The sequence below is a fragment of the Scomber scombrus genome, chromosome 8, assembly GCF_963691925.1.
Source record: "Scomber scombrus chromosome 8, fScoSco1.1, whole genome shotgun sequence".
NCBI lineage: Eukaryota > Metazoa > Chordata > Actinopteri > Scombriformes > Scombridae > Scomber > Scomber scombrus.
Genome location: NC_084977.1, coordinates 22,467,744 through 22,494,559, shown reverse-complemented (window position 1 = coordinate 22,494,559; position 26,816 = coordinate 22,467,744). Strand labels below are relative to the sequence as shown.

The window sequence follows — 26,816 nt, the reverse complement described above, 5'->3', positions numbered from 1 at the left end:
AAGTGAAATGGCTTAACGAGCCCAGGTCCCTCAAAGTCAGCTTGTGTTTGTGTTAACTCTGACACAATCTCTCCTTGTGTGTTTCCAGCTCATACATAAAAGCTTGGCTTTTATAAGTAGCATATAATAGTTTATAGTAGGACCGCTAAACCTCACAGCATTTTGTTCACTTGTATCATTATTTCAGAGTTGCTCAGACTCCATACTGTAATGGGATCCAAAGAGTTTCAGTGTTAGCCTTTGTCCTTGAGGACCACGGCTCCTTATTTTGGGCCAATTAAACAAGCAACTCTGGGGCTTTTCTGCAACACAGGTCTCAGAAGGATACGCATCTATTTAGACAGATGAATTTACAACATAACACAACTAATAGGAGGTAATCAATATATCCCTATGAAGGTTAACAAGGTCAGTTCAGATTCCTTGTGGTTTATTTTTTCCTCAGTGTCAGATTTTTTTTTTTTTATCAGCTCTGTATGTGAACAAAATCTTTTCATGTGAATCTCTGAGCTTCATTGGGAAAGGAGCCCTGGAGAACAGAGGTGATAGCTTCATCTCGTTCTGGAGAAGCCACTAGTTTGATATTTAATTGATGAAGCAGAATTATTCCCTAAAAGAGTGTTTTTTTGTTTTATCATGGCAGCCAAGAAAGAAGGATCATTGTCCCCTTTCATGTGTGAACCCTGTTTTGCTCTCTCTCTCTCTCCCTCTCTCATTGTGCAAGAATGAGCAGTTGTATATTGCCACTGGGCAAGTACTGAGAGATCGGCGAAGCAAGGAGCCGGTGAGTGGAGGGGAATGAGTGAACGGCAGAAAGGGAGGAGGAAAGGAGGCTGCTGTGAAATATGAAACCGCTGCTGTACTAATCGCATGGGAGCCACGGCTTTCCAATTTGGCCAAATAAGCTGCGCTATCTTTTTAAATATAACAAAAACAAACTATCCTGGGCCTTGGTGTATGTTTCTTCTCCTCTGGAAAACAATCAAACTTTGTAAATGATTAATGCCATTCCACACTTCTATATTCTCTCTCTGAATATCAAAAGTTTTTTTTCTCTCTTTATGTTTAAAGCAAAGGCAATTGTGCTCAAAAAATCTCCTTGATGCCTTTCCAGTTAACCCACTTTCAATGTTTCTATATAAACATGTCTTCGAAAGAACAAGAAAAAGGCAGATAAGCAAGCAAACAGCCAATGAAAGCCTGGGTTGAGTTGAGGAGCATGGCTTGTGATTATCACAATGCCATGAATTTGTAGACCAACAGGGAAACATTATTTAGCGCACAGAGAAAAAGCAAAGAAAGCCAGAGATACAGAGAGATATGTATCTACTTACTGTATGTTGTCTTTAACCTCAGATGTATTGTCCAACAGCTCAGATCTTCTCTCATAATTAATGTTTTTGGTCCTATTATTGGTTTTCTTTTCTAGTCAGTTAATTGATAAGTTGATTAACATAACATTTTTAAGTTTAAATAAAAGTTTTAAGGCATTTTATGAATGAAAGATGCCAAACAGTTTGAGAATTTGCTGCTTTTTATTCATCTTACATTATAGTAAATTGAATATGTTAGAGTTTTGGATTATTGTTCAGACAAAATAAGTAATTTGATGGCTTTACCTTAGTCTGCAGGGAATTATGATGGTCTTTTTTCAATGTTTTATTTTGTTTTATAGACCAAAACAATTAATTGACTAATCCAAAAAGTAATCAGAAGATTAATCGATTATGAAAATAATTGTTGTTATTTGCAACTCTATTCTTTACCAATGATTGTAAATAGCTTTCCTTTCCCAAATACTATTTATTAAAGATGAAATAAAGATTTTTAGCAACACTTGTTGTCCAGCAGCTGAGGGATTATGGGAGATGTTTCATTTAGCTTAATGGAAAGAGTTCAACAGCTCAGGATGAGGTTAATGCATCTTCCCAGCAGTGAGCTTCTTGATTTGAAAGGAACATTATAATAATTCATTATATTGTTATACAATTATATTATTCATTATATTCATTATAATTCAACAGTTCTTCAAATATATATTCTAATGAGCCAATGTTTTATTTTAATGACTTTAAAACACAAGCTTAGCAGTACTATGAGCAGAGCCAGAGAGGCTCCTTTTAACTCATGCTGATTAGAAAATGTAACTAATTATGTTTTAGAAAAGATCTCTGAGGAGTATTTCACAGCACATGCAAATATAAGTAGGATTTACAGTGAAAAGCCAGACTTCCGCATGTTAACTTTTACATTTTAAATGCAAATATACTTTTCTATCACTGGTATTCTTAAATCAGTAACCATTCAGTTTATTTGTGCTCCTAAAGAATATAGACAGCTAACCACTAATGATGGGTAGCCTTTTCTCTACCTAGTATCTTTTGTAGTAATTTATGCAGTATCCGTAGTGGTTTCACAGTAAACCATTAGCTCTTATGCTCTCTAGACTCCCTCTGATTCTCAGCTACAGTATAAACTAAAAAGTAAACAAAAGTATTCCCAGATATAGAAGACTCACATTAAAATGGGGTTAAAGTGATCCTCTTCTCCACTCTAATAAACTTTAACTGTTTAACTTCTAAAATAGTTTAAGATACATTCATAAAATTGTAGTGGCAGCTGTACAAATATGCATAAACAATATGACTGCAGTAATTGAAACATTCACCATAAAGAAGGAATTGGCAAATTATATATTCATACTTGTATATCTTTTACCCAGAATTCAAAACAATTCAAAACACAAAGCCTTGAATGTTGGTTCCACTTTAGTGTTTGTTTGCGCCTCATCTTTATCTCCTCCAAGCTTTTTTCAAATACAGTGACCCTCCTCTGGGAATATGGCGATTGTTTACTCATGATAATTGTTTTCAAAATGTTCACACTTAATACACATGCGCTTAGGGAGTTTTACATTTTGCTTTAAACTCATTGTTCCAATGTCAACCACAGACAGAAACTAAGTGGTTATGTACTGCCATTGGTTTTTTCATAATCTTTACAGTCTGTTAGTGTTTTCTTTGCTCAATCACTGTCTTTTTACTGATCGTAATTGAAATTGACCACATTTCTGGCAGTTGGTTGAAATTTCCCACTGCTGAAAGAATATAAAATTTAAGGTAATTTTCATGTTAAGCTCCAGAAAATATAAATCAGCAGCACTTTATGTGCTATAGTTAAACCTGCGCACAGACAGACATAGTTAGTTGTTCAGATAATGTTGTCTGCATGATGATGTATATGGTAAGATTAATCCAACATTGTTCAAAATGGCACTAAATCAAGTGAGTTGGCTTGGGCATTAAATCAAATTGTTGCAACCCTTGTGTACACCCAAGGCTGGTGGGGTTTTTTTGGGGAGGGGGGGGGGGGGGGGGGGGGGGGGGGGGTTTCTTCCAGTGGATTTTTTTAATTTCTGGATCTTCTCTGTCTGACTGTTATGGGCTTTTTTCTTTTCTCTATGCTCTTATGTCTCTCTAATCAGAGGTATTTGTCTTTCTTGGTGGTGATCCTTTCAGTGAGGCTGCTGATTTTGAATGGCTGTCCTTATATTTGCATGCTGTTTGCTATGAAATGTACTACTGTTGGCATTTCAGAAAAATAATTCAAATTATTATTCATTATTATTATTATTGTTATTATTATTATTGTGTATATATATGTAGATTTGCTTGTCAAAGTGCAGATAGATTTAAAAGAGTGTCATGACAGTGCATTTTTGTGCAGTTGTAAATGAGAAAAAAAATCCTAAACAGGCTTGGGTCATGAATGCAGTGCTGTTTTTCAACTAACTCTCAAGTATTGGATGCCCTTTTTCCCACCACAGGGACTGCTAATACATTCTTAACCATTGGGGAAACACACACTGTGTAATAATTGGATATTATTTGTTCATTATTCCTTTTGAATTCAAATTAAACTATAGTCACAAGTTAAGAACCTGTGTAGTCCTAGTAAACACATTTTTTATTTCACTTTAAATACTGTGCTCATACTGTGAAAAAAATCCACATGAGATGTTACAGTGGATTAAGGGAAGACCTGCAACAGATGGTCGAGTCAAGGCCTAGAGAAACGCAGGTGTAGTAAGGATACAGGAGAGTGTGTGTGAGAGATACAATTGTGTGTTTCAGTTGGTGGTTTGTCTACCTGTCTCCAAACAGCACTTCTCTCAGGCCCCTTTGATCTGAAGACTGAACCTGCCCTGCTCTCCCAAAGTGAGACAGGCAGCCCTGTGATCCTCTAAACAACCTGTGTGTGCGTGCGTGTGTGTGTCTGTGGATGCACACGTGTGCTCATGTGCACGCATACTTTTGTCTGTGTGTTGGTGCTCCGAAAGCCTTTTTTAATGCTTAAATAAAGACTCAGTTTTCCACCGGAGACATCACCCCAGTCTGTGTCTATGGGGAGCTCAGCTGCTATTGAGCTTTCTCTGTTCTGTAGGCCTGATAAAAGCATTGCCACAGTTCAGACACCAGCTCAGCAATTCATATAGACAGAGCTGAAGATGAGCTATAAATCATAGAACAAAGTGAACAGCCCTTTTCCCCCATGTTCCCCTCATTCTCTTCTGTGTGAGTGGTATGCTTCACTTGTGACCTTCCCTCTTCTTTTTCCTGCATGTTTGTGTTTTCGCAGCACTCTTACTTCATCGCCCCGGATATCAATGGACTGCCAACCATCCCTGAGAGCGTAAGTATTCATGAAAAAAAAGAAAAGAAAAAGAGACAGAAGGAGATAAAGAAAGATCCCTCTCTTCTGAAAACATCTCTGCCTCTAATCGTATTTAATCAGATACACTTGTCACCTTTTGAAATTATTGCACCATCCTCTTGTTTCAGCTTTATCTCCTGTGGTGCTTTTACCTTTAATGCCGAAGTTCAGTGGCTGCCATGGGGATTATTAGAGGATTCAAATTGAACTCGTCTTTTGTTGATTTTGTATTCAAAACGTAGTTCAAGTCAAGCATCTCTGTCTGTTCCAGCATGGGAGATGAAAACTATTAATCAGACACATTTACAAAACTTTGACATCAATTGTTTAAAAGTGACTAAATCAGATGGATTAACGGCACAAAGCCCTTCACCTCTTTAAATCTGTATTTCTTATCCCTTTAATTTGATGGCAAAGCAGAATGTACAGAATTGGAAGTCCTAGTCCTTTTTCAGCCAGCACTGTATGTCTCTCTTTATGGCACACTCTGGCACTTTCACTGTCTGTGGCATTGACATTTTACTATAAATTGTGCGAGGACAGTTTGTTATGTACCTGCATATCCTTCTGTTCTTGTCTTTTTCCAGAGGAACCTGACAGAGTACTTTGTGGCTGTGGATGTCAACAACATGCTTCAGCTCTATGCCAGTATGCTGCATGAACGGCGCATCATCATTACCTCAAGCAAGCTTAGCACTGTGAGTCCATTCCCTCCAAGTCATTCTCATGTAATATCTCTGGTCTGTAATGCACATGGTTACAATAGGTTTTCAAAACATTTTTGATATCTGTGTTCGAATAAGTTTCCTACACAGTTAGTTCAAGTTAAGGTGAATGTTTCAATCATAAAATATTATGCTGTAATATTACATAATGTAGGATCCTTGTAGGATGTTAACTTGCATCCAAAAATTATAATGTACAAGAAGAAAATTGCTAATTTACAGTCAAAAAGAGACAGTGTTATTATTTATTGCTTCATATGGCATTCAGATACCGATTTAGCTATAAATGTTGGACCTCTTTTCTTGATTGAACATGAGGCTCTTCATCAATATTCCAGCAGGATATCAAACCCTAAATAGTGCGATTAGAATATTTATCTGACATGGCTATGCTACTTGTGCAGAGAGAGTTCAACTGATCTGTCTAACCCTCCACCCCTCCTCCTTGCCTGGCCATCCTGCAGTCAGACAGCCACACTAGCACCATGCTTTGACACGCTGTGAAATTCACACTAACGCTGGAATATATTTAACTGTTTGTCTTGTACATGCAAAATATTACTGGACAAAAAGCTTTAAATTATCCGTTATTACATGTCTTAACTCTCTCACATAATTTAAAGCCACTTCTATCTTTCTCTATGAGGGAGGAAATCTCTCTGTGTCTTTCTCCCCCTCTTTCTTCCTATGTTCCTCATTCCATCCTCCCGCTCTTATCTTTGTGGCTGATGGGGCAGAGCCAAATGTTTATGACAGATGAGATGGGAGAGGGAAGTGATGTCATCCAAATCCTATCTGTATCTTTAGTGTAGCTGGTCCTGCCTCTGTATCTACAAGGCTGCAGAACACTCAGAACACTGTACAGCCGCAGGGGCCGGTGGTGGTGATGGGTGCTGGAGGGAATGGGACCCAAGGTCTCCCACAGGAATCATAATCAGGAGAAGCTGTAAAAAAAAAAAAAAAAAATTACCCATCCCTTAGAGAATTTCACCTGTCTCCCCTCTGCTCTTCAGACCAGCAGCACCTCTGCTCAGGATCTAGGCAGCAAACTGTGGTGTGACACAAGGGTTACATGATGTAAATTATCAGACCCAAGGGATTTTGTTTTTTTTTAGCAGGAGGAGGGGGCAGTGGTGGGGGGAAAACTGTAAACTATGATTTTCTGTGGCATGGAGACAAATGCTTGGCTGTTTTTTTTGGTGTTTTTTTTAACAAATATATGCCGACAGGATATTTTAAGAGCTTCCACGTCAGACCTTTACCTCTGTAAGCCTTTTATCCTCTGAAATCCTTCATCCACTCATCTGTCTATCCATCCATCTTCCTCAGGGAGAGGTGTTTTGGTTTGGTAGCGGTATATGTCAGGCAGTGTAGTACAAAGGTATTTTCACATCTCCACTGGGATTACTTGCAGGCCTAGTGTTATTACTGCTCCTGTGATGCGTTATTTTTTGCTGTTCGGTAGATTGACCTCCTAGTTCAAGTGGAAATGACTGCTGTGATTCTACATACTTAACTGCAAAGAGCCCCACTCATTATCCACACCACTGTCTTGTGATCAAATATCTTAAAGTATGATAAATATATAATTAATGTCAGAATTTGTCAGAATGTTTGTTAAAGTGAGTGTTAACAGTCACTGGATGGACAGGTAATATTTCTATAGTCTGCTTGCCACAGATAGAGGATGTATGAGAGAAGGTATTGTTAGTAACATCGTTAGTACCATCCAGCTGCTTTTCACCACCTCCGCCTGTCCAACCTCTCAGCCAAGCAGAGAGAGAAACAGGGAATAGAAAGTGGAAAGAGGGAGACACACACACACACACACACACACACACACACACACACACACACACACACACACACACACACACACACACACACACACACACACACACACACACACACACACACACACACACACACACACACACACAAAGACAAAGAGATATACTGCATTTATTCTGCCTGCTCAAGGTGCTGTCTGTGTTAAAGCCTCCGGTGAACCCAGTGTGTCAGTCTGTCGGTACATGGTCGGCGCGTCTCGCAAGCAGCCAACAGCAAAGGAATAAATCATGATCTTACAACAATGCGTCAGTTGACTTATTGCTGTTTCGTGACCGGAGGTGAATGGTACCACTGTTTTAAAAGGCTGGTCGGCGGTGGCGCTGGGGCGGGAGCCAGCCGAGCGTGCAGCCTTGTCATAGGGCCGTATAATAGGACTGCATCGGCCCTTCCTCTAACTAGTCAGTTGGGAGGACCCCCACCACCGCCGCCGCCCCACCACCCTCCACGTCTTTCATCTGCCGAGGCCCCCCAGCTCTCGAGCCCAGCCTCTGCCCGGCCTATCGCCCAAATTCACACAGCCTGGCCCTAGCACCAGCTGACAGCAGCCGTCTCATCAGCCTGTCAGGCCTATGCTAACAAGGAGCTATCCATCCACCATGCCCTAGAGTGCCAGCTGTCTCTCTGTTTCCTGCTTTTTCCTCTGTTGTTCCTCTCCTCTCTTTTCCTGATTTCTTTCTGTCTCTCTACTTTCTCTTTATCTTAGTTATTCTTCTGCACTCCCATATTATTTTCTGTTCATCTGTCTCTCACTCATTCTGGCTACACCTCTCTTTCTCTCTGAGTTTGCCTCCGTCTTAATGGGTGTCTTAATGTGTCTTTCTATTGTCGGGCATCTGCAGAACACTGGGGCACCCCCCTTCTTCCCCTCCTTGCCCTCAATAGACTTATCTCAGCCTCATGCCATGTGTCTGAGTCAACGTGTGTGTCGTGCCGCTGTGACCACGAATGCGCACATGTGCACGTCGTGGGTGTCTGTGTCCTTTTTGCATGCATCTGTTTGTGTGTGTCTTCTGCGCTCACAGGTGTTTGTGCCTTATGCCTTATGTCTTTCGGCAAGATAGTCAGTGACTCTGTGTGTGTGTGTGTGTGTGTGTGTGTGTGTGTGTGTGTGTGTGTGTGTGTGTGTGTGTGTGTGTGTGTGTGTGTGTGTGTGTGTGTGTGTTGGAGGCCTGGCTCTAGCTGTTATCTGTGGTGTCCTGTGTGCCCTCTCTCTCTCTCCCTGTGCCACCTACTTGTTCACGGCACACCTGCGTTGTGCTGGGTCTGACACTGGTGTTTGTCAACAGAGGGAGAAGCAGAGTGCGGGGTAATTGGTGACTTACTCTGTGCAGAGAAGGGGAGAGGGTAAGGCTAACACTGCGATAATGCATCCTGAGAAACGAGGGAGAGGTGGCAATGGACAGAAGGACAGCAGGAGGAGAGGAGGAAAACAGAATAAGAAATGAAGAAATGGGATGAAAATGAGGCAGGGAGCAGAGGAGGGAGGATTGAATTCAGGGAGTGAGTGGGAACAGAGTTGCAAGGAAAGACGAGTAGAGAGGAAATGAGTATTTGAGGCTGGTGTGAGGAGGTCAAGAGCGACTGTTGATACCATTCTTCCTGTCAAATTGAATTACGTTGCCTGCAGCAGGAGCTATTTGTCTCACACTCTGCACTCACTTTAATTTAACATTCACAATAAGTTCTTTCATCTAAGGCTATGTAAGCAGAGGGAATGAGCCTTGGTTGTGTTGTAAGTCTGGTAAAATGGATTAATCTTCATTATACTACCCTTTTCATATGTGAAGGTTGTTGAATCTGTGGAAGTTGTGTATGTTGGCCCCAACAGTAGGCTTTTCACCCATTTCACTTAAACAGGTCCAGTTATTATTCAGGTAAAGAGGAATGGAGTGGGTGGAAACACTGCTTACTAGCAGAGTCTGCAGTGTTGAGAAGATCTGAGGTCTCTGGTGGCTCCAGCTCTTTAATGAAACCACACTATTGAAGGGTTGTGTTGTTACTCACGCAGATAGTTTCAAGGTATTTTCAGTAACACAATGTATAAATATGGCTTGTGAGCAGCTATATAAGTTTTAGTAGCTGCCCACCTGTAATTAACTTTTTTTTGTCAGTTGTGTCGTAAATGCTTTTTGGTGAGTCCCAGTTCCATACCACCTACTAATTCTACACAGGTTTTCAGTGTAGTGTGGTCACACCTGAAAAGTGGCAAAATTAAGTTTTAAAAAGGTCAGTTTGCATACTAAAAAATGCTGGAATTTAGATATTCAAAAGGACTAGACAAGGACAACTGGACTTTAGATTTTTGAATATTTTTCTCCTCTTCTTTAGGTCAAGTGAAGAAGAACTACAGCCACTCACAACTGGAAAATTATATAAACAAATTGCAGATTGTGAAGTTGTAAAACACCTTTCTGAACACAGCACAATATAAAAACAACCATTAAATCTGGGCAAAAATATTTTACTGTCTATTCGTGAAATTAGCTTGTTAGTGATGTTCCAAAGTCGCAGTTTGATGCTTATCTATGCACATATTGCCATATTTCCTGTTATTATAAGATTATTCAATATGTTATTTTTTGATGTACTTACTGCAAGAGCAGTCACTTGAGACATTCAATGTATATTACATGCTTCATACAGTTAGTTAGAAGTATAGAATTGGAGACTCACACCTACACCTCATAATTGTCAACCTGTATGTGACCTCTTGCTGGTGGAATGCTATCTACTTCAAAGCTACAATGCAAATTCATTCTACCTTCTTCTCCCACTTTCATTCCCTCTCTTACTTGTATTTATATCTCTCTGTCTCTCTCTCTGTCTCTCCTTTATTTAGTCCCATTGAATGGATCTGGAAAAAACAGTGTTAGTGTGGACACTTTCTGTCTCAGTTACAGCGCACTAAGAACGCTCTCAGGGCAGAACCAGAGACCTTGACTGCTTTTTGAAGCAGGCTGTCGCTGTATAATCGGTTAGCTTCTCTCAGAGGAAGGGGAACACACACACACACACACACACACACACACACACACACACACACACACACACACACACACACACACACACACACACACACACACACACACACATATACACACACAGTGTGAGAGGCAGGCAGCCCCTCATTACCGGGCAGAGCCCTGGTCCCTGAGGACTGGACCCAGCACCTAATCCTGTATTTGTTCTTGGGGACTGTATCTGTGATTCTCCATTGAATGGAATATTAAGCACCCAGGTCTTTTGTGGAGCGTGTAAGCCATTTGGCTCCACTCATCTATTATTTATCAGCCTGGCAAATATTTTATCAGCCTTAGCCTCTTATGACCCACTCTCATGTGAAGCCCCCCTTCTCTAAATGAAGAAAAAAAAGAGGGGTGCGATTTCTCTTTTTTCCAATTTATCTTCTTTTTACTTTTTTGCCTCATTCCCTGTAAAACCTGAACAAGGACACAGGGATTCATATTAAGTTGAAAAAGAGAAGCAAATATGTGAACTATTCCTCTGGAGTTCCCACCAAGTTACCTTATCTCGGGCTCTCTGCCACCTCCATTGCTTTGGAGATAGCAAATAAAAGAAAACAAAAATCTAGATTTGCTTTATAAATCATTATCTTAGTTTCAGTAACCCCCCTCCGCTGTCAGGCAACTCCCCTAAGACAGCCACCCGGCCTGAGAAGAAGAGAAGCAGAGAGAGACTCCTGTTTTCCCTTTCAACCTGAGAGTAAATCATGCCAGTTGGGGGGCTCACCTTGAGGCCTGGTGGAGATAATTGGAGTTGGTTAGCGAGGTGTTCTGTGCCATTACCTCCTGGTACCAGCGAATGGCTGGGGCTTGTCTCACACTCCCAGAGGAAGAATACACTCGCCTGTTCGCTCTCCGCTCAGTGTGTGTGTGTGTGTGTGCGTGTGCGTGCGTGTCACACGTTTATGTCTGTGTGTATGTATACTCACAGCCAGATTGCTGACCTCTCTTCATCACAATTTAATGGCCCCTTACCGTCATCGCTTTGGAAAAGGGAGAAGTGTGTGATGATTTTGATAGTAGCTCTTCCACCAAGTGCTTCACTTTCACACATTAATATTCATAGCATTGATTTACTTTCAGAATTAACAAAAAAACAAACTGTTTGCCAGGGAATTAATCCTGACAGGAGCGTGGCATTGTTGTGTTTTATTTGAAGACGGCAAGCAGTGGAAATATGCATATTCAGATACACAGAGCAAGACACCAATTAAATGTTGATTAAGTCCTAACTATTGTGGGACTGGGTGTGTGAGAGATTGCACGGAGACAATAAAAAAAGATCATTGCTTTTTTTCCCCCCCAGCTGATATGAAAAATGAATGCAGTTAAAACAAACATGCAGAGAGGGAGGCACATGAACTGACACACACACATACACACACATACACATGCACTTTCTGTTGTGAGCTTTTCAGATGCCCAGGCTTGATGTTAGGTTGGATTGTGAGGGGTGGTTTCTCTTTCTCTGGCAGCGGCGGTTTTCAGTCGCCAAGCTCACCCGCTTTTGGCTGGTCAATTGTGACACTTTGTGTGTCAGTGAGCAGGGGGTCTCTTGGTAGTTGTGTGTGTGATAGTGTGTGTCCGCTTCACACATTGACTGTGAAGCTGTAGCAGTATAACAGCGGCTGCTGCTCTGGGGTCCCGGCGGTATTGGCCTAGCCCGCAGTCTCTCTTGGCTAACTCATGTTTCATTCTTTGGCAATTTGCCCTAATGAAGTCCCGCAGGAGCCCCTCAGACCTCTGTTCTCTTTCCATATTTAATCATGTTATTTTAATCTGGGGGATGAGCTAACGCCTCTTTCTCCTGCCGTGTCTGCGTGTGTGTCTGTGTGTGTGTGTGTGTTGCAGGTCATTACTATAGCTGAGTTTTCATGAGATGGGATGTCAAGAGGGGTATGCTGGATTTAAGACAATGGAAGACAATGACTTTAATTTTATGTGCAGTGTTAGTTTGACAATGTGGTGAGCTCCTTTGAAAAGGAATGTCAGCTTCATGTGATTGCCTCTCATTATTTGTTAAAAAAGAGGTTAATTATTCCATATTTTCTGCTTTAATATCCTAGCCATAGTGGTTGGGATAATTTAGTTTTTTATTGCTAATGTCAGTATTCTTTTAAGCTCCTTTTATTGTTCTTTATGCATTCTTTATCTTATTTTGACATTGAATTGAAAAGCAGTTTATTATGAACACCAGGCTCATATTTATTAGATTTTTTTGTGTGCAAAATCGTCTCAGTTCTGTACAATAAATTAATTAAGGATTAATCATACACTTCCTAAAGTCATGCGCAATAGTGTCAGTGTTCTTGCAGAGATAAACTACCAAAAGCAATTTCTGTTTTTCAGTACTTTTCTTTTAACCTCTTTTCTTTTCTCTCTCCTTTGCTGTGCTCCTGTTATGGGGTTAAAGACAGCCTGCTGTCAACTGGTTGATCCCAAGCTTTCATTCTCTTCTTCTCTTTCTTCAACAATAGCTTGCAGGTCGTGTGTTCATCACAGCAGCACTAGACATGTCAGTGTACAATGTTGTTGCTGACGGTGTTTGTGAGCCGTATTAAAGGGTAACTCCATGAAATCAAACATGCAGTATATCGACACGTCAACAAAAACCTTCACAACAGCAGTAACCTTGATCATACTTTAAGATAAAACTTTTTTTTTTTTTAAAGATATTACAGGATATTGTTTGGACAGAAAGAGAGCTGTACTTATCTATAGACCCCAGCAGTGTAGAAATATAGTTGAATAAGTCAAAGAAATTTATCAGAAAGAAGAAATGCAGTGTATTAAGTTCAAATGTATTTTATTACGTTTGCTTCTTGATGCTGTTCTTTTTTTGGGGCACCTTTTGAAAGTGAAATCACACAAACTTTAAATGTATAAATGTGAAACTACCAGTTAACATACAGTGTGGAATGACACTGAGTTTGTCCTCCTGTCTTTTTCTCTCTCTGTAGTTAACTGCATGTGTCCATGGTGCAGCCGCTTTGCTCTTTCCTTTGTACTGGCAGCACATCTTCATCCCCGTTCTGCCCCCGCATCTTCTGGACTACTGCTGGTAAGGCTGACCACCTCGGAAACACACACACACACACACACACATACACGTACACATTGTCATAAACAGTACGAACGCACACACACATGAACATCATCAGTATCATCCTCTCTTTTACACCCCCTCTTTTCCTCTCTCCTGCCACTTTCTCTCCTCCTCTCTCTAATTTTTCAGCCACCTCCTGACATACACACACTTGCACACACACCTGACACATAGACACGTAAACACACACTATGCCATGTGTTCCGGTTATGCACTGAGCTCTGCCGCTAAAACCTCGGTGTAATAGTGCAGACGCACATGTTCACACATTCTCCCACCCGCTCTTCGAGTTGTTCTCACAATTCCTCTCATGGAGCGCCTTCTCCTGTGTGGCCCCTCAACATAATGAACGGCCCGGATCACCTTGCTCCATATTTCATGCCAGTGCTAGCACCACACTCTCATCATCTTAGTCCTCTCAGGGGTTCATTACCACCCATCCAACACCAGTCCAACAAATCTGAATGGACTTGAGTGAAATTGAATGAAGAGCAGAAGTAACACCTCATCTTCAAATCTACATGCATTCAGGTCAACTTAAGATCTGTACATATTTAAAGAAAAAAAAAAAGGAAAAAAAAACACAGAGTGGGAAAGTCGGCTTATGTAAAAGCAGTCGTTTTTTTGTCGAATCAGTGCTGATAGCTCGTACAGTACAGTGCTTTACCATGAGGGACACATCAGCTTTAAGAAGCTATTCATCACTGACAGTAAAATGTGATTTTCAACACTCTGTGAAGACTCATCATTATCTTATTTAATCACATGGGTGTCCTCCATGCACTGGTTAGATAACCAAATTATATTAGATGATGTGTGTGTTCGTACAGTACATCTGAGTTTTTGAATACTGTGTGCTGGTGTGTGTGTGTCTGTCTGTGTAAATGTTGATGGAAGTGAATACTGTATATTCATGAAACGGAGAAACCAGTGAGGACATTGCAGACCTACAGGCCTGCTGTTTATTTTTTATTTTTCACTAAGTTGATTACAAGCCTGTGGCTTCTGAATCATTCTGGCCAGAAATACACTGACCCAAAGTTATCCAATTATTGCTGCCTCTGTAAATGTTATCATAAAAATGTTTTTTATTATTTGACTTTCTATTTTATTCATTTTGGTGGATGGGTCTGACAATCATCAAAGGAGAAACATGCTTTATGATGTATTTTCAGTATGAAGATAAATATAACATAAAATATGAATGACATGATAATAACATGTAAATCATAGGTTTTTAAAGTTAAAAGAAAACCTATGACACTTTTTCGTGTCTTTCGATACTTTTGAAACTACCAGTAGATTAAAAATCCTTTTTGCGAGAGGAAATACTCATTTAAATGTCCTGCAAAATAATTTATTGTTGTAACTAGTTGTTTTTATCATGATAATAAGTTAGGTAGTAGTAAGAACAGTTACCATTAGTATTTTTCCTGGGAGATTAATGTTTACTGGTAGATGGTTTTGTTTTTCCTCTAAATGTATGGAACTACTTGGAACTGTAATTTATTTACAGTTTAAGGCACAATTCAGTGATGAAACTTAAAACTACTCATTAAAGGCAGAATTAAGAAAAAACTTGTTTGTGAAGTAGCACCAGATCAATTTCGTTGCCCTGCTACAGGCACCAGTAAATCTAATGGCGTTTCCCATTTTGAGAGTGGTGCTGGTTTTCTGGGAAATAATTTTGAAGCCTGTAGCCCTGCCGTACATGTACTGTAATATAATTGGGTTGAAAAACCACGTAGGGATGATAATCGTTTTTTGTTTGCTATGACATGCACAGCCAAATTCAAATATAATAGTACTGTATATTTTCAATACATCTGATGCACATTTGTTGCATAGAATTTCTAGCAGGTGATAAAATATATTTTACTTTTAAAATAGCTGCTGTCTTCATTATGTCTGTAACTACTCTTTCATTACTGAAAGATCACTTGATTGTTTTTTAAACAATCAATTATTTAGTTTATAAGGTGTTTAAAATAGTGATATATTGCTGTCAAAACGTATATCACAATCAAGCCATGTCTTTCACAAACTCACAAACCCCACAAATGCAATTTACATTTATATAAAACCAAGTAAACATTGAATAAGCTGTTGTTTTTGATTTTTTTTTTTAATCTTGAAAGATTATCAGTAGCAATAGTAATAGTACTAGTAGTAATAACTGAATAATTTTAAGAGTAGCCTACATACAACATTAAGCTTTTCCGCTAGATATATGAAATGTGTTTTATGAGTGTAGCCTACAGACATTTTTATCTACTGCATTTAAACATCTGATATTGATTGCTAACAGATTTGTTTTCATCTCTCCATCCACAGTGCCCCCATGCCATACTTTGTGGGAGTTCATCTTAGTCTGCTGGAGGTACGTTAGTTAGTCTGTCAGTATGTGTATGCATATAAATGTACACGCATATAATTGTGCATTGTTATGTTGTAGATGCATAATTATATACAATATGCTGCTGCAAAAACTAAACTGTTGATATTCTGTAATTTTCATCAGATACACAAGTATATCTCTATAGTCTTTTTAGTGAACTGTCTTTAAATAAAACAACTTACATTAAGTAAGGATGCATTCAATTTTACTGTATATTTTCATAGTTTTTCATGCTCATCTAACCTGGTGTTAGATTTGTGCTCTTAATTTTGGTGAAAAATATTTAACATTTTTTGTAAGGCAATTTTTGACACCTCTAACACACTGAATCAAAAAAAAAAGAAGTAGACTGACTGTTTTTTCCTCTTTATCTGCCTCTCTTGCTTGTGTGCATTCTTAACCAGAAGTACAAAAGACAGGGAGAGAAAGGCAGAAAAAGCATCTGCAAACAAAGAGCTTTTCTACTTCATTGTTGAAAACCTGTGTGTTGGTTGGGGGGCAAGCCGTCACCAGCACTGCTGTTGTGTGTGAGTGCAAGTTGCACGCACGCGCACATTTACACTTGTGTGTAAGTGTTAGTATGTAAGTGTTTGTCTGTGTTTGTGTGTAACTGTGCTTGTGTGTGTGTGTGTGTGTGTGTGTGTGTGTGTGTGTGTGTGTGTGTGTGTGTGTGTGTGTGTGTGTGTGTGTGTGTGTGTGTGTGTGTGTGTGTGTGTGTGTGTGTGTGTGCGTGCATGTGTGCGCGCGTGTGATATTTGTCTGACAGTTGCGGCAGTGGCAGTATTTATCACACTCTGCATCCGAGACAGACCCCCTTTCCGCCACTACATAATTAGTCCAGATCAGCATGTGAGCCTCCACTGCACAGGCTGTCACAAAAGTGACAAACTAGAAATTCACACACTATGCTGCCCCCCCCCCCACACCTGCCTGCATCCTGCTCCACACTGAAATAATTGTTGAATTTGTCGCCATCAGGATGCACACAGCACAGCACAGCATCACTGTGTTGTTGTTGATGCATGAGGTTTTGGTGCTGAGGAAAATGTTTGTGCTATCCAAAATGTTCCCTCTCAGTGCCATTCTTCATTTTTTGAGCGTGTGTGTGTTACATTAAAGATGTTCTAATATATATATATTTTTCCCACATGCTATTTTTCATCATTAATTGTAACGAAGTGTGATGACAGTGTGGTTTTAAATATGACCGCTATCTTTTCTCCTTCTCGGGGCTTCAGGGCAGCAGTGACTTTCTGTGCTGTAAAACACCTCGGCCAAACTTAACATTTAAAATATGAACTTGAATGAATGTTTTATTAATTAATCAAATGATACTGTCTTTATTTTTCAACATATATCAAACAAACAGGATTTTAAAAATGCTATGCGGTGTTATATACCAAAAAACAAATAATGTATGAAAACTTCAATATTGTATGAAATATTTCTGGTTCTCAGAACCAGCATCAAATTCATTATATATGATCAGAAAATATTTTATAACTTGTTGATATCGCAATAACTTAAATTCAATATGTAAAGACATTTAAAGGTAGAGATTTGTGCAGTATTGTGAAATATTGATTATAATTGTTTTTATTATTGACATTATTGATGATCATAATGGACATTTCCTCTTTCAGAGAGTTCGCAGTCGGTCACTGGAGGATGTGGTCATTCTGAATGTGGACACAAACACCCTAGAGAGTCCCTTTGATGACCTGCACAACCTTCCCAGTGATGTGGTAAGACACACACACACACACACACACACACACACACACACACACACACACACACGCACACACACACACACGCACACGCACAGACCCACATATACACACACACACCTCTAGAGCTTCTCACCCTTTATCATCTCATTACACACAACACACAGAAGGTTCATTTTTTTCCTCTTTTATGCCGAGTCTCACTTGCATAAACACACATTTTCCTGTCCTCTCATATACTCATTTACACTCACTCAGATACACTTGCACCCACATGCACACACATACAGAAACACACACACAGACAAACACACACACATGAAGAAACTTGTCAAAGTATAGCTCTGTCCCATCCCCACATCATTAATGACTGCAGTACTGGTTCCTTAGATTGTGGCTGTCTAAAGTAAACTCCCGTCGCGTCGCATGACGCTTGAAGGAGAACAGCATTCCCCGACCATCAGAGGCTTGTGGGAAAATGTGCAACTCCCTTCCCTTCATCTCCATCCATTCTAATCATTATTTCACAAAGTCTTGCATTTCTGCCTGCCCACTGGCACGTTTCTGAGAAGGAGAGATAGGAGGAGGGAACAAGCCAGAGAAAAGAAAAGAAAAGGCAGAGATGGGTGATTTTCTAGGGGGAGAGAGTGGGAAGAAGGGGGCCAATTACCAGTGTGGGCAGTGAAGCCACCTGCCAGCGCATCGTCTCTTTAATTAATGGAGCACTGACGCTGTGGTGATGCTTCCTGTAGCACTGACCGGCGTCAGGGTCACTTGCACATTTACACACATTCTCTCTCTCTCTCTCTCTCTCTCTCTCTCTCTCTCTCTCTCTCTCTCTCTCTCTCTCTCTCTCTCTCTCTCTCTCTCTCTCTCTCTCTCTCTCTCTATCTATCTCTCACTCTCTCTCTCCCTATCTCTCTCTCACACACACACACACACACACACACACACACACACACACACACACACACACACACACACACACACACACACACACACACACACACACAATACACAATACACAATACACAATACACATGCTTGTCTTCCCTGTCTTTGACAAAGCAGGAATCTGTTTGTTTAGCTGTTTTTCAGGCGGTGTGTATTAAAGCTCCTCTGTGAGGCACTGAAGCCCCGCTGAGGCTGTGGACGCACTATTACCCACGCTGTTAACAGTATATACTCAGATTCCACCGCCTACCGGACTCCTGCCGTACCAGCCGTATATAATTCAATCCACTGCCCAGCAGACTCCAGGCCTGCTCACACTCCCACACTTCTCTGGTTCTCCTGAATTAGCACTGCTCAACCTTACTACGATTGTTAGTGTACATGAATGCCTCTTTACTACCCATAACAATACAATCTTTCTTACATCTTATACAATTTCCTGACTACTTTTTTTTGCCTTTTTTCTTCCTGGCCTTATCGCCTCCTGGCAGCTCGAACTTCATGACACCTGTCTGCTTTCTTGTCTCTCTCACAGTACTTACCGCCAGCCTGGACATTTCTTGCACCCGCTGTTTGCTTGTCATGCTTCTTTGCCTGTGTGTCTGTCTGGCTACACTGCCGCCTTCTCACTTCCTGCCTGCTTGCTTTCTGCACCCAGGGACTCAAGCCCTAAATTAAATTGCAAACTGAGTTTGTCATAAAAAGGAGTCAGGGCTTTTGAAAAGCGACAGAAGCAGAGAGAAAAGCCTTTGTCTTTGCCGTGTGATAAATTAAGTGGCAGGCTCAGAGCCTTTTTGCTTTGATCCCCTACTCACCATTTTTCCTGACTAATGACAGAACATAGCCCACATATCATGTCAAATTACACCACCTGAAACTGAAACTTCACCAGCATTAATATATTTATTGTAACAAATTGTTGTTGTTGTTGTATTCATTCTTATTCCGTTTTTTTTTTCCCTGTCTCCTCTTATCTTTACACTGGGGCTAGTAGATTAATAAGGAAGCAAGCAGGTACTAATTGAGTGGAATTCCAGGTCTCTTGTTAGTTTGCTTGTTAGTGATGAGGACATGCCACATGGCATTTGATGTTTGTGTTTACACACAAAGAGATGTTTGAGGCATTGTGCAGTCAAACAGAGGCCTGAAATCTTGATTAATGCTGAGTGATTCTCTGCCTGGGCTGAGCTGCCACGTGTTGTTTCTGAGCTATTAAAACCACCCTTCATTTCTCTCTAATTCTCACTGTTGCGCTGGCTACTTAACACTCAGACTTTATTCAGTGTGAAACCGAAGCCCTGAGACCTATGTAATGATTATTCTCACTTTAAAAGCCCAGCTTCACTTTGTATGAATATATAAAGCATGAAATGGATTAAAAGGTAAAGGCCACGGGCAATTTTTGTGCGTATTTCAAGTCTAACTAAGAGGGAAAACAAAGCACTCTGATGTTGATTTAAGCAAACCTTTCGACATCCCTCTAATTACAGCAATGCAGGCTGTGAGCACATGTGGACTCTATTACGTGGCTCGGCTGACCAGTGGCCATACTTTTAGCAGGTTCAGAGTTCACAGTTGTCCTGAATTAGCCGCCCCTTTTCAGACAGGAGCCCTATACCGGTTCTACTAGTGCCCGCCCCTTAATGATCTTTTCTCGCAATTTCACACATAATATTTTAGATTTATTGACTATTACAAAAGCTACCATGCCAGTAGCAGTTCCGTTTGGCAAAAGAGGACATTTCTGGATAAGAGAGTGATTGGTAACAGGTCGAAAGAGGATGCAACTATTGTTTGAAAATACTTTTTGACATTTCTTGAAATTGGAAACGCATATCAAAGGGCCGCGAGTGATTGGGCTTTTGTTCTGGATTTGTCTTATTCTGACAGTATAAATTCATCACATCAGTCTCTTGAATTTTTTTTCTCCTTCATTTTTAGATTGTAACATGCTTTGATATTTATTTAAAGTCAGTCCAAACATTTCCAATTTTAACCCATATATTTTAGAATCTTTGTATGAAAAATAATGCAGATCAAGAACTTTTTTGTTGCTTTATTTACTTTTAAAATCTATTCTGATATTGTTATAAAAACAGATTTTTTTATTTTATTTTACTTTGTATATTTTTAGCAGGGTTTTGCACATTATAAGATTTCTTAAGTTAAACTAAAAGTTTCCATAATTTATATCCAGTAATAAACCATATTAATCTCAGGGAGACTGTGCATGTGTCAGTAAAATCAATGTGTTGACAAGCACACTGAAAAGAAATATTCAATAAAAAAAGCAGTAGATTTTCCTTGGAAGATCAAGGTATATTTGTTTCTTTTTCTGAGATACACAGTTGCTCTTCGACGCAGACATTGTGCTGATAAAGTTATAATTGGCTTTTGGTTGGTTGAGCTGTTTACCGCACTAGTCATTAAAAGTATCCAAGAATAGCAAATTAGGAGTCTGTTAATTCTGAAAACAAACAATATGTGACTGAATCAGATTTTTATTTGAACCCAGCAATTGATCTCAAACCAATGACGGAATAATTTTTTCATGTATTATTCTTTCTGTGCCACCTATTCAAGGTGAGGTGCTACAATGCAGCTTACATCTTTATTTTCAGATGCTCCCTCTCACATCACAGCCTAATTCCTTCTATTCTCCTCCTCTCTGCCTCTCGCTACTTTGCTGACACCGTGTACCCATACATTCCTAGCCTTCACACATTTGATCATTTGTATTCCCAATCAAGGGGGAAATTTACAGCGTACACTCCTACTTCCTGTATTTCAAGCCTGCATTTGGAGGTTTACAAATGAATGAGGGGGTTGAGGTTGTGTCTGCACGCCTCTCCTGAGATCACCTGGCACACTTAATCAAACATCGCAGCTTTAATTTGGTGTTCAGTTTCCGACGCTCGCAGAAAACAACATCTACATCATCGTCTACAACAGAATACAGCTGACAGCAGGCAAACACACACACACACACACACACACACACACACACACACACACACACACACACACACACACACACACACACACACACACACACACACATACACATACATGTGCACACACACGCAGACGTCTACATATTGTCGGCCAGGAATGTTCATCAGTGACTAAGAATTAATGAGAGATCTAGTTCAGGAGTAAACTTTTGCTACTCACAGATTTTGAATTTGTCCACCAGATTTCCCCATTTTCAGCTTAGACAGGTCTTATTTCACTGTTGTCTCCCCAGTATAGCGGAGCCGCCTACAGTAAAGCCCCTCACATGCTGTACTAACTCCATGTTAGCTCAATGCTGGGAATGCGGTTGCTCCACCTCAGTTACATACTATACACTACTAACGATCTTCAGCGTATAATAACAAGCTCCAAACAGAGTGTTTCATTATTTCGTTTTTTTCTTTGTTGTCGTTCATGCTGTCGAGTCCCTATTTTACCGACTGCAAATGTCAACATCTGTTCATTTGAAACATTATATTTCAGGTTACGATCATTTTAAATGACGCTGAACTGTGCACACACTCTTCTCTGCAGTGTTACCAGCCCTTCATTTGCTCATGTGGAGTTTAAAAGCTGCACTTCATTTTCACATAGTCGTTCTGCCGGCGGTTCACTCTGGATTAGAAGTCAAAAAGGGAGAGCAGTATCACCCACTGCGTTAGTTATTGAAGTGAGAGATGACATTTAGCTGTAGTTAATTATGTATGCAAAACTCAGCCGCTCAGCTGCTATAAGAGGTCAGCCTGACAAAGTAACCCCACACCAGGGAGAATCTCATGGCAATGAGATAGCCCTATTAAAACACACACACACACACACACACACACACACACACACACACACACACACACACACACACACACACACACACACACACACACACACACACACATGCCCACGCACACACACACATGCCAGCGCACACACACACGCACACACACACGCACACACACACAGACCTTTTCTCCCCCTTGCTTTCTCACTCTTTTTCATTTCGCCTGACTAATGTATTGTATTTCATGAACTTAACAGCAGATCAACATACTGTATGACAAAAAAATTATACATCTCACTAGATGCCTTAATAGTTGAACTATTCTTGTCTTTCTCCATATGTATTTTATTCTACTCACTTTGCTAATTTAATATTCAACAAAGTAATTTTTTGCTACCTTACCAAAGGCTAGTAGTTAGGAATCTTATGTGATTAAATATGAGAGATGATATTTGACTCCACCCTATCAGTCTGAGTAATATCGCCGTTATTGTGCAGTTTCTGTGTGAGTCTGACACCAGAGGTTATTTTAAAAATATCATAAAATATTTCATATTTATTTGAAATTGAATTAATTAATGAATTTTAAAGACGCTCATTGTGTATATGCATGTGTGTGCATGTGTGAGAGTACTTGCCGGTTTTCTGTGTGTCTTTGTTCAGATTTGTGTGTGTGTGTGTGTTTGCATGTACTTGTCTGTGTGCATGTGCGCGTGTGTGTGTGCGTGTGTGTGTGTACAGTTCAGACTGCAGCACATCAAAAGAAAGTGGGAGATTTTCATAACTATTTTTTTTCTTTGTAGTTCTTTAATTGCGTCCCCATGGCTTTCTTTCCCTGGACAGAATCTTAAACAAAACATTCTTTTTTTGTGAGAAGAAAACCCAACTTTTTATTTATTTATTTTTTAACAACAGACAAGTGTCAGGGTTGTTATTTGGGAAGGTTTTTTTTAATGCTCTAGTGAAGATTTAGTGGTAAATTCTAAATATATATTTAGACGTTTGTGTGCCACTTCCTTTTCTTTCATTTACTCATTTTTTTTCATTTCTGAAACAGTAAATATAATATGGTTAGCCAGGTTCTTATATATATATATATATATATATATATATTTTTTTTTTTTTTTATTACATGTTTTGTATATTTGTTGCTAACTGACAGTAGAAGTTAATGAATTGTTGAATAGTTTGGTAACAGCAGTAAACAGGTTTCAGGTGTGTCTGACTATAAAATGCATTAAGAGTAGCATCATTCTGGATAGAAATTTTACTTGTTGTTGTGTACTTTTTTCAGTTTAAGTTTTTGAAAAGTACAGTGGGAGTTGTAGTCTGCTTCAAACACAGTGAGAAGAGTCAAAGCTCACCATAACAAAAGATTATTATCATGAGATTCTTCAAATGCTTGTATAGGTGTAAATGTCCTATACAGTACCAGCCAGAAGTTTGGACGCACCTCCCATTCACTTGAATGAGAAAGTGTGTTGACTGGTATTGTATACAGTACACAGTACCTGCTTTTATGTACACTATGCATGCAAGTAAGATATGAGTTTTTTATCTCAGATGGATGTTTCTGTACATATTAATAAGTTGAAGCGCAGTGTAGTCTCAGCGTACATTTACACACACACACACACACACACACACACACACACACACACACACACACACACACACACACACACACACACGCACACACACACACGCACACACACACACACAGACACACACACACTCACACAGATGCCTGGTGTCACCTACAGTGGTATCATCCCTTACAGTCAGGCAGGGATCATCATTGCACCTGCTAATTACCATCTCCAGCTGGAGAGTTAAATGGAGATCTGTTCTATGTCTGACCTTTGACCCCATGCTCTTTATGTGACGCACTTCAAACCCTGTTTGGGGCTGGCTGGGCTGGGCCTTAATGAGGCCCCATGTCTGCCCTCTGTGGGCTGTGCGCCTTGGATGCCCCGCTTTCATCCCCGACCATCTTCCCTTGATGTAAATTGAAAAGATCACAGCTATGGGGAGAAGACCTGTACTGGAAAGGCCTCTCTGCATAGATTATGAATATCATAACTCAACAGTTTTTTTCTTTCTCTTCCACCAACCACCCACTCCCCTCTCTCCTCCTGCCACCCCTTCCCTGTACAATGCTATAGTTCTAATTGGACCCAATGGGGGACTCTCTGCCTTTGATCTCATCACCGCCACTGTGACTTTACACTAAAAAATGTCACTGCCAAATAGGGTTATCACCTGTAGAGCCTGGCCTTCCTCTGATGCCTGTACGCATCTCGTTAGCTTCACTCAAACTGTAGAAGTTAATTAGTTTGACAGAACCATTACCGTGGAGACATACCTGATGATTGTGGCGTAGGCGCCATATTCAAAATCCAATTACTAAACACACATTTAGTTTTTGTGTCTAATATGTGAAGAAAGGCCCCGTTGACTGTGCTTTGCCTCTCTCTCAGCAAAGCCAATATTCTGGTATTTGACACGCACTACTAATATATTTGTGATAAACGATAATTTAATTAATCTCCACATGTGACTTAAGAAGAATATTTTTCATCATGCTTAATCTTGTGAATAAATGTGAAACTTTGAACTTATCGCTTTATCACCCATTTTTCTCCAACACTGAGAAACAAAACACAAGTGATTGTGTCCCCACCTCATTAAAAAGTGTTTGCCACTGCAGTGCTCTCACCCGTTCAAAGCTGCTGTACAGAACTCTGTGTGCAGAGTAAACTCAGCTATCCCATCTTCTCTGACAGTCTTTGGGGTATGCCTCCCCCAGTTAGACTGACATTGTGTTCGCTTTGATTCTCCCCTCGAAAAAAAGACAGTTTAATGATTTGCAAGGATGAAAAAAATCAGTGAAAATGCACATAAACATGAAATATTAATTCTAGAAAGGGCTTTACATAAACATAAAAGCATTTAGCACAGTGAGTGAATATGGAGATGACACTTGTTAATTTAACCGTGATAAACTTTCTGTTTGATGCCTTGGAGCATTTGCAATGGCAGCACGGGGATGTTGTGGAGAGTGAGAAAGCCCAGGGGAGAGGAATCAACACTGTTCGTTTTGTCTTTGTCCCAGTTTAAGACTGCCACTCTCTCCGTCTCTCTCTCTGTTGGTTCCTTTCTTTCTCTCTCTGTTTCTTTCTGCCTGTCCTCTGTATGAGCTTTGCTAACGCTTTGCTTCTCCTCCCTCCAGTTTTCCTGATAGGCTAATTGCAGATACCAGATCGCAGTATCCCTCCATCACTACAGCTTCACAGCATGATATATATGGCCACCTCTGATTGAAATAGACCTGATCAAAATTGTATTATAACGCAGAAGAGCATGGGGTAATTTAATGGTAGACAGAACATCAAATGTTCTTCCGGCTTTAATCTGTTCTTTCTTATCCTGTCCAAAAACACTGCTGCTATCAGTGGCAGCATTAAGATGAAAATTATTGATATATGCAATTAGGAATAATTGTGTAAAGAGTCTACACCACAAAATGTTGCACTGTATTAAGAGGTGGTAGAGTGGGCTGGTAAAATATGTAGCACAGAATTAAATGTAAAAGGCAGGCTGCTAACCAAAAATGTTAATTTAAGGCTAATTGTTATTTCACACACACTTTTTTCAGCACTGCATGTGCAGTCACTTTTCTTGTACTATATTCAAGCAACAGAGTGGTGTACTGAGTATATAAAACGACCATACCTGAAGAGCATAGGTTTAATCTGCCCTGTTGTATGATGAGCAATACACCAAATCCTTACCAGCCACAGCCACAGTTCTGTGGTCGACCCTTTTCTGAGTTCCGGGTAGCATTTGTAGTCTATTATATGTTGGTATACACTATAGGATGTGAGATAAAACAATGCAAAGTTTGCAGTGAGGAACTCAAATTATTCTGTTTCTTGCTAATTGTGGTTTAATGTTAAACGCTTTTACTGTTAAAATCATGAATCATGTTTTGCTAACAGCCCACACCAAACTGCCTTACAGTAATCTAGACCTCCTGTGCGACCCAATCAAATGTTGTGCTTTTGTGCTAAGTTGGCACAGCCCACACAGAGAGCAGCAGTCCCTCGCTATCTCTGCCTCTTCGCTCTGCCACAACATAGTGAAACTACTGCTGAGCAGGTGAGGAGAGCCTCTTGACAACTTCCTTCCCAGACTCCCCAGGGCCCTGTGGCCAGGGTGAATCTTTTGTCATCCTAAAACAAGCTTGGGCCTGCTGCTCCTCCACTCTCGCCTGGAGTCCTGGAGACAGAGCCAGGAGAGGGGAAAATAATTAAAGACATTTTATGTCAAGAGTCCCTTTCTAGAGGGAGTCTGGGAGAGCCAACGGGGGGAGGGGGGAAACAGGAGGACTGTAAAGAACAAGTAGGAGAGTAAGAAATGGAGGGAGAGGCAAAAAGCAAAACGGTGATGGGGAGGAGAGCGGGGGTGGCATCCTGGAGAGAGAGGGTGAGAGAGGAAGAGCAGGGATGTGAGTTTCTATTTCC

General features: G+C 40.2%; 1 protein-coding gene across 7 annotated transcripts in view; it reads left to right on the top strand.

Moving 5' to 3' along the window:
* The window catches only part of dennd1b (DENN/MADD domain containing 1B), a 105,468-nt gene that overhangs the window by 48,246 nt on the left and 30,406 nt on the right, over window positions 1-26,816 (top strand). For 5 of the 7 annotated variants that reach the window (XR_009925414.1, XR_009925413.1, XR_009925412.1 and 2 more), the window contains exons 8-13: window positions 725-784; window positions 4,639-4,692; window positions 5,301-5,411; window positions 13,273-13,373; window positions 15,753-15,798; window positions 17,460-17,561. Coding sequence is in view for 4 of the 7 variants with exons in the window: in XM_062423866.1 (XP_062279850.1) it covers window positions 725-784; window positions 4,639-4,692; window positions 5,301-5,411; window positions 13,273-13,373; window positions 15,753-15,798; window positions 17,460-17,561 (474 nt within the window). In the remaining 3 variants the exon portion in view is untranslated. The remainder of the gene's footprint in view (window positions 1-724; window positions 785-4,638; window positions 4,693-5,300; window positions 5,412-13,272; window positions 13,374-15,752; window positions 15,799-17,459; window positions 17,562-26,816) is intronic. The other 2 variants (XM_062423867.1, XM_062423868.1) reach the window with 2 other exon arrangements.